At 42.8% G+C, this 15579-nt stretch overlaps 1 protein-coding gene across 2 annotated transcripts in view; it reads right to left on the reverse strand.

Annotated features, from left to right (window-relative positions):
- The window catches only part of LOC126262376 (vacuolar protein sorting-associated protein 52 homolog), a 109255-nt gene that overhangs the window by 62791 nt on the left and 30885 nt on the right, over window positions 1–15579 (reverse strand). For both annotated transcript variants that reach the window (XM_049958972.1, XM_049958973.1), the window contains exons 4-5: window positions 5223–5320; window positions 4699–4852 (exon numbers count right to left, since the gene is read on the reverse strand). In XM_049958972.1, the coding sequence (XP_049814929.1) occupies window positions 4699–4852; window positions 5223–5320 (252 nt within the window). The remainder of the gene's footprint in view (window positions 1–4698; window positions 4853–5222; window positions 5321–15579) is intronic.

Genomic DNA, 15579 nt, shown 5'->3' on the forward strand with positions numbered 1-15579 from the left:
AACCTGAGGATAGTTTTATGCTGTCATCTTTCAAGTGTCTAAGTATTTTGTTGTGGATTTTATTGGGTATAGCGACTGTTTCTTGATATATTGCTAAAGTGGTGTGGAGTTCCTATTCACTAAATTGTACGATTCAGTGCCTTGTGCATGACATGATGAGTAGTTTTGCTCCACCAGACATTTCTGGGTATTATGATGATGATGATGATGATGATGATGATGATGCTCAATGTCAGTGTTTTTAGTGTATGGAGAGTATCCATGAAATTAGTCCTGTAGCAGTGATTTTCAACCCAATCATCTAACATTCATTGTAAAATTTTATTTTAAATCTTTTCAGCACAGCATCATGCATATTTGCACACTGATTATTAATAAGAGATATATCAAGAAATATATTTTGAATTCATTTAGTAATGACTAAAACTCCTGATAGTGAGAATAGACTGGGTGTGAATGATAAAGCATTATAAATTGCTCATAGGTCCATAAGAAGGTTTCACTTTTACTACCCAACTGTTGCTGAAAAATCTTGCAAGGATGGCAGGAAAACTAACTGCTGAGAAAAGATGATACTGAAAAACCAACAAAAGCAGTTACTTTATCTGGGAAAGCAGAAAAGAAAGATACTCTATTCACACATGAATATTTTATTCGAGGTGTAAGAGATAAGCATTACTGATGCAAAATATTAAGACCTAGCAACAATCTTTTATCAATCAACAGTGATATTGAGGAGATTGTGAACAAGTAGAAATAATTGCAGGGAAACATTCCACGTAGGAAAAATATATCTAAAAATAAAGATGATGTGACTTACCAAATGAAAGTGCTGGCAGGTCGAAAGACACACAAACAAACACAAACATACACACAAAATTCAAGCTTTCGCAACAAACTGTTGCCTCATCAGGAAAGAGGGAAGGAGAGGGAAAGACGAAAGGATGTGGGTTATAAGGGAGAGGGTAAGGAGTCATTCCAATCCCGGGAGCAGAAAGACTTACCTTAGGGGGAAAAAAGGATGGGTATACACTCGCGCACACACACACATATCCATCCACACATATACAGACACAAGCAGACATATTTAAAGACAAAGAGTTTGGGCAGAGATGTCAGTCGAGGCAGAAGTGCAGAGGCAAAGATGTTGTTGAATGACAGGTGAGGTATGAGTGGCGGCAACTTGAAATTAGCGGAGATTGAGGCCTGGTGGATAACGGGAAGAGAGGATATATTGAAGAGCAAGTTCCCATCTCCGGAGTTCGGATAGGTTGGTGTTAGTGGGAAGTATCCAGATAACCCGGATGGTGTAACACTGTGCCAAGATGTGCTGGCCGTGCACCAAGGCATGTTTAGCCACAGGGTGATCCTCATTACCAACAAACACTGTCTGCCTGTGTCCATTCATGCGAATGGACAGTTTGTTGCTGGTCATTCCCACATAGAATGCGTCACAGTGTAGGCAGGTCAGTTGGTAGATCACATGGGTGCTTTCACACGTGGCTCTGCCTTTGATCGTGTACACCTTCCGGGTTACAGGACTGGAGTAGGTGGTGGTGGGAGGGTGCATGGGACAGGTTTTACACCGGGGGCGGTTACAAGGGTAGGACTTCCTCAAATCCTGCCCTGAAATGAGATCCATCCTTCATGAAATCCTCCCCACTCCACCAAGAGTGTCTTTCCGCCGTCCACCTAACCTTCGTAACCTCTTAGTTCATCCCTATGAAATCCCCAAACCACCTTCCCTACCCTCTGGCTCCTACCCTTGTAACCGCCCCCGGTGTAAAACCTGTCCCATGCACCCTCCCACCACCACGTGTGAAAGCACCCATGTGATCTACCAACTGACCTGCCTACACTGTGACGCATTCTATGTGGGAATGACCAGCAACAAACTGTCCATTCGCATGAATGGACACAGGCAGACAGTGTTTGTTGGTAATGAGGATCACCCTGTGGCTAAACATGCCTTGGCGCACGGCCAGCACATCTTGGCACAGTGTTACACCGTCCGGGTTATCTGGATACTTCCCACTAACACCAACCTATCCGAACTCCGGAGATGGGAACTTGCTCTTCAATATATCCTCTCTTCCCGTTATCCACCAGGCCTCAATCTCCGCTAATTTCAAGTTGCCGCCACTCATACCTCACCTGTCATTCAACAACATCTTTGCCTCTGCACTTCTGCCTCGACTGACATCTCTGCCCAAACTCTTTGTCTTTAAATATGTCTGCTTGTGTCTGTATATGTGTGGATGGATATGTGTGTGTGCGAGTGTATACCCGTCCTTTTTTCCCCCTAAGGTAAGTCTTTCCACTCCCGGGATTGGAATGACTCCTTACCCTCTCCCTTAAAAGCCACATCCTTTCGTCTTTCCCTCTCCTTCCCTCTTTCCTGATGAGGCAACAGTTTGTTGCGAAAGCTTGAATTTTGTGTGTATGTTTGTGTTTGTTTGTGTGTCTATCGACGTGCCAGCGCTTTCGTTTGGTAAGTCACATCATCTTTGTTTTTAGATATATTTTTCCCACGTGGAATGTTTCCGTTAATATGTTTTAAAATAAACAAAATTAAAATGAAATTTTAAAAATCTCAAAAAGAGCTGTTTTCAGTAATAAAAACATTATAAAACATGTACATCCACGAGGAGAACAGAAAGCCAAGCACAGGCACCCAAAGGAGATGCTGAAAGTATTATATTTTAAATAGATGGTTCTGAATTCTGCAGTATATTATTTAGTGAAAGTCGCACAATATTTCATATAGGAAACATTCCAAGACTGTAGATGAGTGGTAACTGTCAGTTTCAGCACTAGGGTCTTTTTCGTATGAAGACTGCATATAGAAATTAAGCATGTATGAGGTTTTTGCTGAGAACGATACAACACTGAAAGCCATCTGACAAGAACCGAGGCAGCAATATCCAGACACATGAGGATCACCAGCTGCTGCCATATGTGGCTGTGACTGGAGCACAAACCAAAACAGGTTGCTATGTGGGCACTCCATTGTGTTGTACACTGTCCGTCATCCATCTGACAATTTCCTCATGGATTTGCAATTTCCCATACAGTCTCCAAAAGAAGAGTGTTTCTAGTTTGGATACCGACTGTAGTTCCTAGTCAGCAGATCCCAGCAGTCACAATGAGAAGAAGACAGACAGTTGTCTTGATGAAATGTTGTGGAACTTCCTGAATGTGATTCAGTGGCAGATTAAAGAACTACGTATTTTACTGGGAAACCCTAAAGTACCAATGCATATGTTCACTGAAATGTCATTTTCCAGTATATTCAAGATCTTTTGCTGGAAGAATGACTTCTTACTTTTGTACATTCCCTTAAATCTATTACAATTTACCATAACCATCCCTGCAAGATACACATACCAGTATGTGAGAGAGTAGGATATTATTAGAGCTGTCTGCAAAGATCTTTTCCTGAAATTTTAGAGCACTTTCTTATGTGGTTTATAACACCATAGAATAAAATAAGCCTTGTGTAAATTGCATGGTTTTTCAGTTCCTTCAGCCAGTCAGGTACAATATGTATCTAAGACAGAGGAGCAATAATCGAGTGACTTTCTTTATTGATGCTCTGCACATCCCCAATACTTTCCCAAGAATCAGTTTGACATTTGTTTTCTCGCTGTTACGGTCATCTGATCATCCCACCTTACTTTGGCCTTAATAGTCATTTATTAATACAAAAAAAATTACATTAACTAGTGATTTAATGGCAATGCTGAACTGAATCACTAGAGATGACCATTTCCCCCTACTTAAGCACATTATTTTGTATTTGCTTATATTAATACAGAGCCCCTCATCTCTGCAGAAAGAATATGTTTCGATGAATCCTGAGCACATACAGACTAATTGTGAAAGACTATACGGGGTTCTTGTGCATTTTATTCTTAAAAGCTGTTCATATATCTGTGATCCTTTCACAGCATAACGCAAGAGACAGAAAACACAGAGCGACATAATTTAAATTGGACTTATTTATATGGTGTTGAAGTATTCAAAAAATCAACAACAAACCCCTAAAAAGTACTCAGATGGCTGACTATTCTGTTTTCAAGCCATACTTTTTTTTTTCAAATTATTCATCAACATCATCATCATCATCATCATCATCATCATCATCATCATCAACAACAACAACAACAACAACAGCAGCAGCAGCAGGAGCCGCAGAGATTGAACATCCACTGCTGGACAAAGATCACCTACAGAAATCTCCACATATGTTTTCAGCTACTTGCACGAATGTAGCTCATTTTTTTCTAATGTTATCAACCCATCTCTATTATGTGCCCACCTCTGTCTTTTCTTATCTCTTGGGATCCTTCAATGTGCTTCCTTGGTCCGCTCACTACCCATTCATCTGGCAACGTGACCTGTCCACCTCTGTTTCATTTTCACTGCGCATAATCAAAATGTAAGGTAGATAGAACAAAAAAGACAGAGGTCATGATATAATACAAGGTGAGTAGATGATATTAGCAAACAAGCAGGAGCAACATATATGTGGATAGCTGAAGGCTGCACTGTAATTAGGTAATTTAGTGAAACTGCCTGCTATTAACTTACAGGAGGAAACAAAGAATATATTACAGACTAATCAAGTGAAATAAATTTTCTGTTGCCAATATCATTACAAATAAGAGTTGCATCTGATAAGAACATTCTACTTACTTGTGTTTCAACATTGCATTTTGTGGTATTTGGTAATTAGTCATTGGTTTTCGAAATTTGTACACTTGCTCCAACAGATATGCCCGTATTTTTGTTACTGCCTTAATTTTTAATTTTTCGAGTACTTCCTTTACATCTTGACATGATTTCACATCTGGTGCAAAAAAACAAATGCTTTACTGAGTTACACAACTGACTTTGAATAGCTACGAATTATTTTAAGTATCTTTACTGTGGGTCTTGATGGAATTTACTAATTATTACACAACAAAAAAACACTTTTTTGTGTATATTTCATAATAGAAAACCTAGGTTCCTGGTAACATTAGAATATGGGCTTGTAATCTGAAACCTAGGACATGTAAAACAAAAATTCATGAAACATACACAAACAAGTGTAATATCTACAAATTATTATCTGACACACAGAAGATCACACATACCTTCACCTGGGCTTACAAAGTATTTGGAAAAAAATAAAAAATAAATAGCTGCTGCAGTGTGGCAAAAGTAAATACTAGTACCTTTTATACTTTGCTCCTTCACAAAATTTATTTTGTGATTTAGTACAGTTAACTGGGTTAGAAAATCCTCTTCTGTTACAGGACTATCAAGGATTCCTCTGAAACAATAAAACCAAGCTCCATTTTTTAATTGTGTTGGTAAATGATGGAAACTCTTACAAGAATCTGTGTTTGTAAAATGTTTAACAATGAAAACAATAAATTTTTGACAAAATAATGTAATTTGATAGATAAAAAAAATCTACTCAACAAATGGTGGCAGAACACACACATAATTATAACTTTTCACTGTAAAAATACAGCAACCAGCCACTTTTAATGCGTTTTATTTATGCCAATATGCATTTCGGGTTTGCACCCATCTTCAGCTGGCAAATTACATGGACCCAGCTGAAGATGGGTGCAAACCCGAAATGCATATTGGCATGAATAAAACGCATTAAAAGTAGCTGGTTGCTGTATTTTTACAGTGAAATATCATTATCCACGGCCATGGAGCTCAACAGTCCAAATAAAATGGACAAATTGTAACTATAACTTTCTTTTATGTGTGTGTTCTACCATCGCTTGATGAGTCGGTTTTTTATCTTTGTAAAATATTTGGTTTTTATAAATTGGTCTTCTTCCAAAACACAATTTTTCCTCCTCTCTCATAGCCAACCACACGCATTTCCCCAAATGTCAGCACCTATGAGTCATCTACTAAGAGCTTCACTTTAAATTTACTCATTTTTCTTGCCATGTCCTTGCTAGCATTATAAAATCCTTAAATAATATTTAATCTGGGGGCTAATATGTAATTCCAAAAAAAAAAAAAAAAAAATACACATAATAAATCAATCATTTGATTAGGGCTGCTTTGCTGACAGGTTGAAATATGTGGAAGTTCAACCTATCCACAAAAAGGGCAGACAAGATGAGATAGGAAATTTCTTCCCAGTATCGATGTTATCAATTATTCCTAAAATATTAGAGTGAAAAGTGTGTAATCAATTAGAAAAATATAACAAAAACATAACATTATTATTAATAATCAATATGGATTTAAGTAGGAGTGAAGTACTGCGCATGCTGTTAATGAGCTTGTACGAATGTTTCCTTACCTAACTTGTAAGTCGATTACCAAATAGTAGAGCAAGGTGTGGTAGGCACCACACAAAGAACAATGTTCACTGATGGTTAAGGAACATATCTATTTAATGACTATGCAACTACAAAGAAACACATAAAATAGTCTTGAAATTCATAAGTTCTGGACAAAGGCATTCACCAGCACGGCTGGCACTGGAAAAGGGCATGATGCAATAGAAAATGTGGATGCTGAGTGAGGTGGCAGTCTTGTCCTCGAGTTTCACCAGCATGACAATATTCTGATGTGAGGCATGGAATTAATAGTCTTTGGCAGAAGACGCAGCACGAAACACCTTTTATATGCCCAACTGCTTAGCAGGGGTGCAGTGTGGGTGTGTCTAAAAACTTCATGGTATGTGTCGCTATGTGGCATGTCTGTAGCATTGCGGGTGCAAGCTGGAACTGATGCTGATGCCACAGGGATGAAATGGAGACTGGTCAAGGCCAAGTTGGTGTGAGTCTCACCACAGACCAAGCTATTGTTCTCTACCGGTAGCCAGTGACCACAGTATGCAGGTATCTCACCACACAATAGGATCAACAGCTTGGGATGGAAGTAACATGCGAAGGGAGAAACTTGTTGCCTTATCAGATGGCCGTTGCAAGCTAGGGACACATGGAACTGCTAAGACAGCTGTGTAGCAAAAGGCTGCCACACAGTTCCCACAGTCCACCCCCCTGCAAGAGCGGAGCTCGGGTGGTGAGTGAAATGGCAACAGCGAAGGCTGGCACCAGTGGGGGCATGTCTTGTACTCAGCGTGAGGATGTGAGCAGTGGTATTGACACTGCAGTTGATAGTCGTCCAACGAGGGCAGACACAGGATTTCTGGGTGCCAAGTGTGAAGTTGGCAGAACGAGCAGCTGTTTGTAGCATTGGTCCACTGCAAGACAGCCAGCGGCAGCGCAGTAATGGCAGCCAATGTGAGTGATGAGTAAGTTGCCTGCAGGGGGGATGTCGGGAGCTGGGTCAAATCACCCTGAGCCTGAGTCCTGTGCTGCATGTGCAGTGGTGGTCAGGCACTGGGTAGTGTTGTCAGCACAGGGCTGTGGAGGCAAGGGTTCAGCATTATTGCTGGTTGGCTGCAAGGAAAGGGTGACAGTCTGGTGGCCATGTTTGATAGCTGAAGGCGTGTGTGCCACACACTGTGAGTGTGAATTGCTGGTGCCTATGGTGTGGAGACGGGCAGAGGCAGCTCCAGGGCATGGCTCTGGGAGCTTATGAGTCAATGCTGTTGTGGAAGTGGCAGAGGCTGCGGTGTGGTTCAGCATGTAGCCAAATGTTGATGGCAGCGGGTGTGAATTCGCAGCATCAATGGCATAGCCGGATGTTGATGGCAGTGGAGGGGAATTTGCAGTGTCTGGCATAGGCGGTACGTGCATTCTCTGTGTCAGGGTGGCTTTCACCTGTGTACCTGGCTGGGCTGAGTGCTGCGGAATCAGACAGCAAATAGGTGGGCTTGAACTTATCAATCAAAACACTTTTGGGGTGCCATGGAGTTGTAATGTAAATGTCTTTGAGTACAGTTTGAGAATCTGGTGGTGGCTGGAGTAGTGCAGGCAAAGCGGGGACTGGCGAGTGTTGAAGCAAAGCAAAATGTGTGTGCATGACATGAGGTTGACATGAATGAATTCACTGTGTTTGTTGTACACTGAGGTGGGGCCACAGATAAGCCATGCAGTCATGCAAGATGGCAACAAACTCAGGGATGACATCACCTGCAGGCAGCTGGGCGGGCTCCAGTAAATCACCTGGGACTTGTCGGTGGCAGAAATATCAAGGTTGGCCTTGTGAGCAATGTGGAGACCAAGGAATACCAGGGGCAGGGCAGCAGTTCATCTGCTATTGTCGCAGGCGAGCGTGGCCTTTATGGTATGGTGGAGGCGTTACACCATGCCATTGGCAGCTCGATGTCAGGTTGAAGGTAATTGCCACAGAGGTCTATTAATGCACAAGAAAGGGCAGATGTAAACTGGTATCGATGATCTGTAGTGGCATGGCATGGACAGTTGAAATAGGCAATCGACGTGGGACAAATTTGGCGGCTACTGTGGCGGTGGTGAGTTGCCTCAGGCCCGCATGTGAACCTGTCCACAATAGTGAGGAGGTAGTGGCAGCCTTCACAGGAAGGAAAGAGGGCCAATTAGGTCCACATGAATGTGGGTGAAGCAATGACTGATGCCTGGGAAGGTGGCGACAAAGGCTTGTAATGTGGTGGCCAACCTCGGCACGCTGACAGGCGAGGTGAAGGTGCAGGTGCAGGTGCAGGTGCAGCTGAGGCAGTCAGCAATGACATTGACAACTCTAGAGACATGATGTACATCGGTAGTTAATTCAAACATGAATGACAGATGTTGGAACTGGTGTGGGGAGCACTGGTCACAGTCCTTTGTGAGAGCAAATGTTATGGATTTGTGGTTGGTGAAGACCTCGAAGCGACAGACCTCCTCTGACACCCAAAAATATTTGATTGCCTCACATATGGCGAGGAGCTCTCTGTCGTACATGCTCCAGCATCGTTGAGTGGGAGAGAGCTCATTGGAGAAGAAAGCAGGCAGTTGTCAGGGGTCACCAGTGTGCTGCTGCAAGATGCACCAATAACTATCTCGCTGGCACTGACCATGATGGCAAGTGAGGCAGTGGATGAGTAAGGTAGCGTCCGCTGAGTCATGCTTAGCAGCAGAGAAGCTGTCTTCAATTTGCGGCATCCGTGGCACCAGCTTGTTCCGCTTTGTTTGGATGCCGTGGAGGGTAGCAGTGAACAGCTCCTACATAGTAACAGCATTCCTCAGAGGGCAAGAGGTTTAACAAGCTGAGGAAGTGGCATTGGTCCTTTAATGTCTCTGGGTGCAGGAAAATGAGGATAGCTTGTACCTTTTCGGGTGTGGGACATGAGCCGGCAGAGAAGATGGCATGGTCCAAGAATACCACCTCGCTGGCACCAAGAAGGCACTTTGGTGTGTTGTTGTTGATGCCTGGAGGCATTCAAAAATACTGTGTAGATGCTTGAGGTGTTCCTCGCGTGTCAAAGAAAACTCGAGTATGTCATTCAAACAGCTGAAATAGTAGGGCAAGCCTCGCAACACGCCATCCAAGAAACTCCGCCACGTTTGGGCGGCATTATGGAGGCCAAAGGTCATAATGGTGCTCTCGTAGAGTCCGGATGGCTTGTTCAGGTGTGACCGGAATCTGGGTGAAAGCCTTGACGCAGTGACTCGTGGTAAAAATTTTAGTTCCAGCCAGTGCGTAGTTGTCGGTGCATAAGAACGACAGCAGATATCTGTCAGGGATGGCATGGGTGTTTAGCTTCCGGTAATCACCGCATGGGTGCCAAGAGCCATCCTTCTTCCTGACAAGGTGAAGGGTGGATGCCCGTGGGCTCTTCAAAGGATGCAGCACACCAGCTGTGAGCAGCTCATCAAACTCAGGTTTGGCGATTTTGAGTTTGTGCATGGTAGGCAATGTGGCCAACAGAAGACAGGTGGTATGGAGGGTGGTGCTGATGTAGTGGACAGTTGAATGGCGGACCTCCTGAGGCACGCTGGAAGGGTGTGTGGGAGCAGGAAATTGCGGCACTAGATCAGCATAGGGACTGGAATAGGTCACCAGTTTCACGTCGAAAAGAACAGCGAAACAAGCGGTACACTACATTGATCTACTGGTGTTGCAGTCAATGACCTGCAATATCAGGGAGCAAGAGATAAGAGTCTGATGAAGTCCGCTATGATAATGGGGTCAGTGACACCAGCGAAGGTAAAGGTCCAATAAATATCCTATTGAAGGATGAGGTCACAGTGGTGTATACCATACATGGTGATGGTGGAGTAGTTTACTGCCATCAGGAGAATGGCTGAGGTGGTGCCAGAGTCTCATACAAGCCACCACGGAAAGATAGACAACTCTGAGCCCATGTCAATCAGGAAAGGCAGACAGAGCATACATCATGGGCAAACAAGCACTGGGAGATCTTGCAACAACCACAGACACCTAATCCCAGCAGCCATTGGGTTTTGGGTGACAAGAACAGTGGTCCCTGCAGTTCATAGCGCCCGGCTAAAACACTTCTGTTACCAGCACATGTTGATTATGTTATGAGAGGTATTGGCTGGTTGGCTAGGGCTGCAGCAGTGGTTGCAGGCAGGGAGATTAGTGTCTCGTGAACCTGGTCAGCGAGGCTGATGCTGTCGATGAGGGAGAGGTCAGCATGTGATGACACAGCTGTCTGTGCCAGGAGGAGAGCCACTCAGATATTGTATTGGAAGCAATCAGAGACCATGTGTGTCTCTGTCAGGCTTTACAAGTGGCATAGAAACTGCTAGGGTATCCAGATCCTGCATTGCTTGAGGGAAAGGAGGATCTGGGCGCACTGCATTTCAGACAACGAGATTTGTGTCACATGGTGGCACCAGAGTGTCTTGTAGCGGTCGGTGGTTGAGGGCGATGAAATGTCATCACGGATCTCCATCACTTATGTCACCTCAACCTGGCAGATCATCATAGCGACCTTGGTGGCATCTTGGGTTGTGCCAAAGTTGGTGAAGATGGCGTCTACCAGGGAAAACCACAGGCACAGTTACCTCGGATTGAAAGGCATTATGTGAGCCATAGCATGGCTGGACAAAATGGTGATGGCATGCAGGGCAACAGGCATTGGTGCATTAAGGCAGGGAGGGATGGCAGCAGAGGCGGCAGAAGTAGGGGTCGTTGTGGGTGTTGACATGGAGTCTGGCACCGGTGGCTGGACTGCTGGTAGTCATGTTGCCATTAGTTGCATGTGCAGGTCTCCATTGCTTTGTACCAGTTCCACAAGGCATTTGGTTAGCTCAGCGATGACATGTCATGTGGCGCTGGAGCAGCAGCCGAGTATGGCGAGGTGTTAGGTGGGGCAGAAGGGGAAGCTATGGCTGCTAGATTGAACAAAGGACAGCAAAACACGCAAGAAAATGGCTTGTGATGTGAAACACTAGTGTTTGTAGCACGAAAATGGAAGCTGCTGATGGTGCGGGCAAGAATCAAAACAAGCACTAATGGAACGAGGCAGCCAACACTATGCCAAAATAGGAAATTAATTCGATGAAGCCTACTGCCAGGTCACTACTGTAGGATGTTTTTTTTATCTAATTTATAAGTCGATTACCAAATAGAAGAGCAAAGCGTGGTAGGCAACACAAAAGGAAAAGTGTTCACTTGCGGTCAAGGAACACACCCAATTTCCGACTATGCAAATAAAAAGAAACACACAAAATAATCTCGAAATTCATAAGTTCTGAACAAAGTCACTTGCCAGTTTGTTTGGCACTGGAAAAAGGTACAGTACAGCAGAAAAGGTGGACACTGTACAAGATGGCAGCCTCATCCCTGAGTTTCACCAGCACAACGATATTCCAATGCGAGGCATGGAATTAATAGCCACTCGCAGGAGACGTGGCACGAAACACCATTTACATGCCCAGCTGTATAGCAGGGGAAGAGAGGGCTTGGTGTGGGTGCCTCTTGAAACTTCGTGGCACATGCCGCCACATAGTGTCTGTAATGATGTAGGCATGGAGCAGGAACTGAGGTAGATGCCACGAAGAGGAGCCGGAGACAGGTCGAGGCTAGGTTGGTGAAGTCTCACTGTGGACCAGGCTATAGTTCTCTATTGGCAGCTAGTGATTTTAGTATGCAGGTATCTGATCACATGGCAAGATCGACAGCTAGAGACGGAAGTAACACCTGAAGTGAGAAACTCACTGCCTTAGTAGATGCCCGTTATGAGCTAGGGACGTACAGAACTGCTATGACAGCTGTGCAGCAAAAGGCCGCCACAAACTGATCACTAATACAAGCAAATGCCATGCAGTGGGTATCTGGTATCATTTACGACCTCACTAAAGCATTTGATACACTAAACGATAAGCTGCTGCTGCTTCACAAAATGGCTGCTTATGGTTCTCATAGAAAATCTTTAAGCTGGTTTTCATTATACCACAAAAATAGAAAACAGAGGGTAGTCATACAACAAAAAGGAGAAAAACCAGTTCTAGCTGGAAGAAAATACAAACGAGCACATTAGGCCCCCTCAATGATCCTATACTAATGAAAGACACATCATTTAAAGTAATTTCGGACTCGATCCTGTATGCACACAATTCAACAGCAGAGGTAGGTTGGTTGATTGATTTGGGGGAGGGGACCAAACAGTGAGCTCATCGGTCCCATCGGGTTAGGGAAGTATGGGGAAAGAAGATGACCATGCCTTTTCAAAGGAACCAGCCCAGACATGATTTAGGAAAATCACAAACAATCTAAATCAGGATGGCCGTACGTGGGTTTGAACCTTCATCCTCCAGAATGCCAGTCCAGTTTGCTATTCAACATCGAGTGGAGTGCTGTAAAAATAATGAGCTAGCACAGAACCCTAACAAACTCTTTAATGACTTGAAATTTAAGTGAATAATAATGCTGTGAAACTGAACCTGACAAAAACACAAACTGCACATTTCAGGACCAAATAAACTGCTGAATATATTTCACAGTTAAATTACGAGGGCAGACAACTGATCACCGCAGACCCTGTTAAATTTCTTAGAGTTGTTATGAACAAAACCTTGCTGTGCACTTGTCACAGGGATTGTTTAGTGAAGCAATTAAAACAGATTTGTTTGTGCAATAACAGATCTAAATAAAGTAACTGATTTAGTCATTAAGAAAACTGTTTATCAAGCACATTTCATATCAGTTATAAGCTGTGGCTTAATTTTTTGAGTGCTGAAAAAGCAAACCACCTCGGAGCGTTCGAGCTTCAAGTTGGAATCCCTAAGTATTTAGTTGAATTAACAGCCTTCAGATTTGTGCGATTTATTGAGTAACTGAAATCTGGCGGATTCCTTTTCATTTTGATATGGATAACCTCACACTTTCCTTTATTTGGGGACAGTTGCCATTTTAGCACCATACACATATTTTGTCTAAATCTGTTCCTGTACAGTAAATGACAGCATCATCTGCAAAGGACCAAGAGGGCTACTTGGATTGTCTTCTAAATCATTTATATAAATTAGGAACAGCAGACAGCCAATAACATTTCTTTGGGGAACACTGCATATCACATCTTTTTTACTCCATAAATTTCTGTTGATTATTATATACTGCAACATTTCTGACAGGAAATCATTAATTCAGTCACACAACTGAAGCAATACTCCATTGGCAAGCAATCTGATTAGAAGTCTCTTGTGAGGAATGGTGTCAAAAGCCTTCTGGAAATCTAGAAATATGGATTCAATTTGAGATCCCCTATCGTAGCACTTATTAATTCACATGAGTAAACAACTAGTTGTTTTCTACAAAAACAATATTTTCTGAATCCTTGCTGACTACATGTCAATAGTCTATTTTCTTCAAGGTAATTTATAATGTTTGAACATAGTACATTTTCCTTAGTCCTACTGCAAATCAATGTCAGTGATATTGGTCTGTAATTCACTGGATTGCTCGTACCTCTTTTCCTGAATATTGGTGTGACTTATGCAACATTCCAGTCTTTTGTTGGTATAGATTCTTTGTCAAGCGAGCAGTTGTATGTGACTACTAAACATGGAGCTATTGTATCAGCATACTTTAATAGGATCCCAACTGGTGTCTGGACTGGATTGAGTGGTTTCAGCTGCTTCCCTACACTGAGGTTATCTACATCCATGTTACTCATGTTGGCAGCAGATCTTGATTCAAATCTGGAATACTTATTTCATCTTCGTTGGTGAAGGTATTTCGAAAAACTAAGTTTAATAACTCTGCTTTAGTGACACTGTTGGTTGGGTTGGGTTGTTTTGGAGAAGGAGACCAGACAGCGAGGTCATCAGTCTCATCGGATTAGGGAAGGACGGGGAAGGAAGTCGGCCGTGCCCTTTGAAAGGGACCATCCCAGCATTTGCCTGGAGCGATTTAGGGAAATCACGGTAAACCTAAATCAGGATGGCCGGACGCGGGATTGAACCGTCGTCCTCCCGAATGCGAGTCCAGTGTTTAACCACTGCGCCACCTCACTCGGTACGACACTGTTGGTAATAGTACCATTGGTATCATGCAGTGAAGGTACTGATCGTGTCTTGCCACTGGTGTACGTTACATGCTACCAGAATCTCTCTGGATTTTCTGTCAGATTTAGAGAGAAAGTTTCATTGCGGAAGCTATTAAAAAGCATCTTGCATTGAAGGCTGTGCTAAATATCAGTAAAACATCACCAATCTTGGATATTTTTTGTTCCTTTAAGTTTGGCATGCTTTTTTTTATTGCTTCTACAACAGTGTTGTGACCAGCTTTGTGTAACAAAGGAGATCAGTACCATCTTTCAGTAATTTATTCCATATAAATCTCTCAATTTTCCCAGGTACTATTTCCCTGAATTTAAGCCACATCTGGTCTACACTTATGTAGTTTGGAAGGAGTGTAGACTGCCTCTTAAGAAGGCATCAACTAAATCTATATCTGCTTTTATTAAAGAGATATATTTTGCGTTCACTTTTGGCAGATTTGGATGTTGTGGTGGTCAGTCTCACCACAATGACATTGTGGTCACTAACCCTGTATCCATCATGAAGCTCCCTATTAGCTCAGGATTATTTGTTGCTAAGAGGTCAACAATATTTTCGCAACCCTTTACACTCTGAGTGGGCTCATGAACTGATTTCTCAAAATAACTTTCAGAGAAAAGATTTAGTACAGCTTCTAATGATGTTTTAAACCTACTACTGGCTTTCAGCACATATTTCCACCCACATATCGAGGGTAGATTGAAATCGCCACCAACTAAGATTGTATGAGTGGGATACTTATTTGAGACAATACTCAAAGTTTTCTCTGAACTCTTCCGCTTCAGTAAAAGGAAATTACAATTAATTTTTTATTGTTGTCAGGTATACCCATACTAACTCACATGAACTATCTACTTCAATTTCTCTACAAGGTAAACTACTATCACACCATTAATCTATCCTTCCAGAATACCATTAGATTCTCTGTAAAAATTTTGGCTGCATTAATACTGAATTGTTGACTGAACCTATAAGTAATAGGTTTAGCAGCATGCTTCTGAACTGCTTCCATGTCTTCCTTAAATCAAACTTGGTGTGAATCTCAACCAATCCAGCAGCACTCAAGAATGGGTCACATCAGTCTTCTATACTTGGTCTGCTATAGCGGTGAGCTACACTTTCTTGGAATTCCCCAATAAACTGAAATCGATCA

This window comes from Schistocerca nitens, chromosome 6 (genome assembly GCF_023898315.1).
Source record: "Schistocerca nitens isolate TAMUIC-IGC-003100 chromosome 6, iqSchNite1.1, whole genome shotgun sequence".
NCBI lineage: Eukaryota > Metazoa > Arthropoda > Insecta > Orthoptera > Acrididae > Schistocerca > Schistocerca nitens.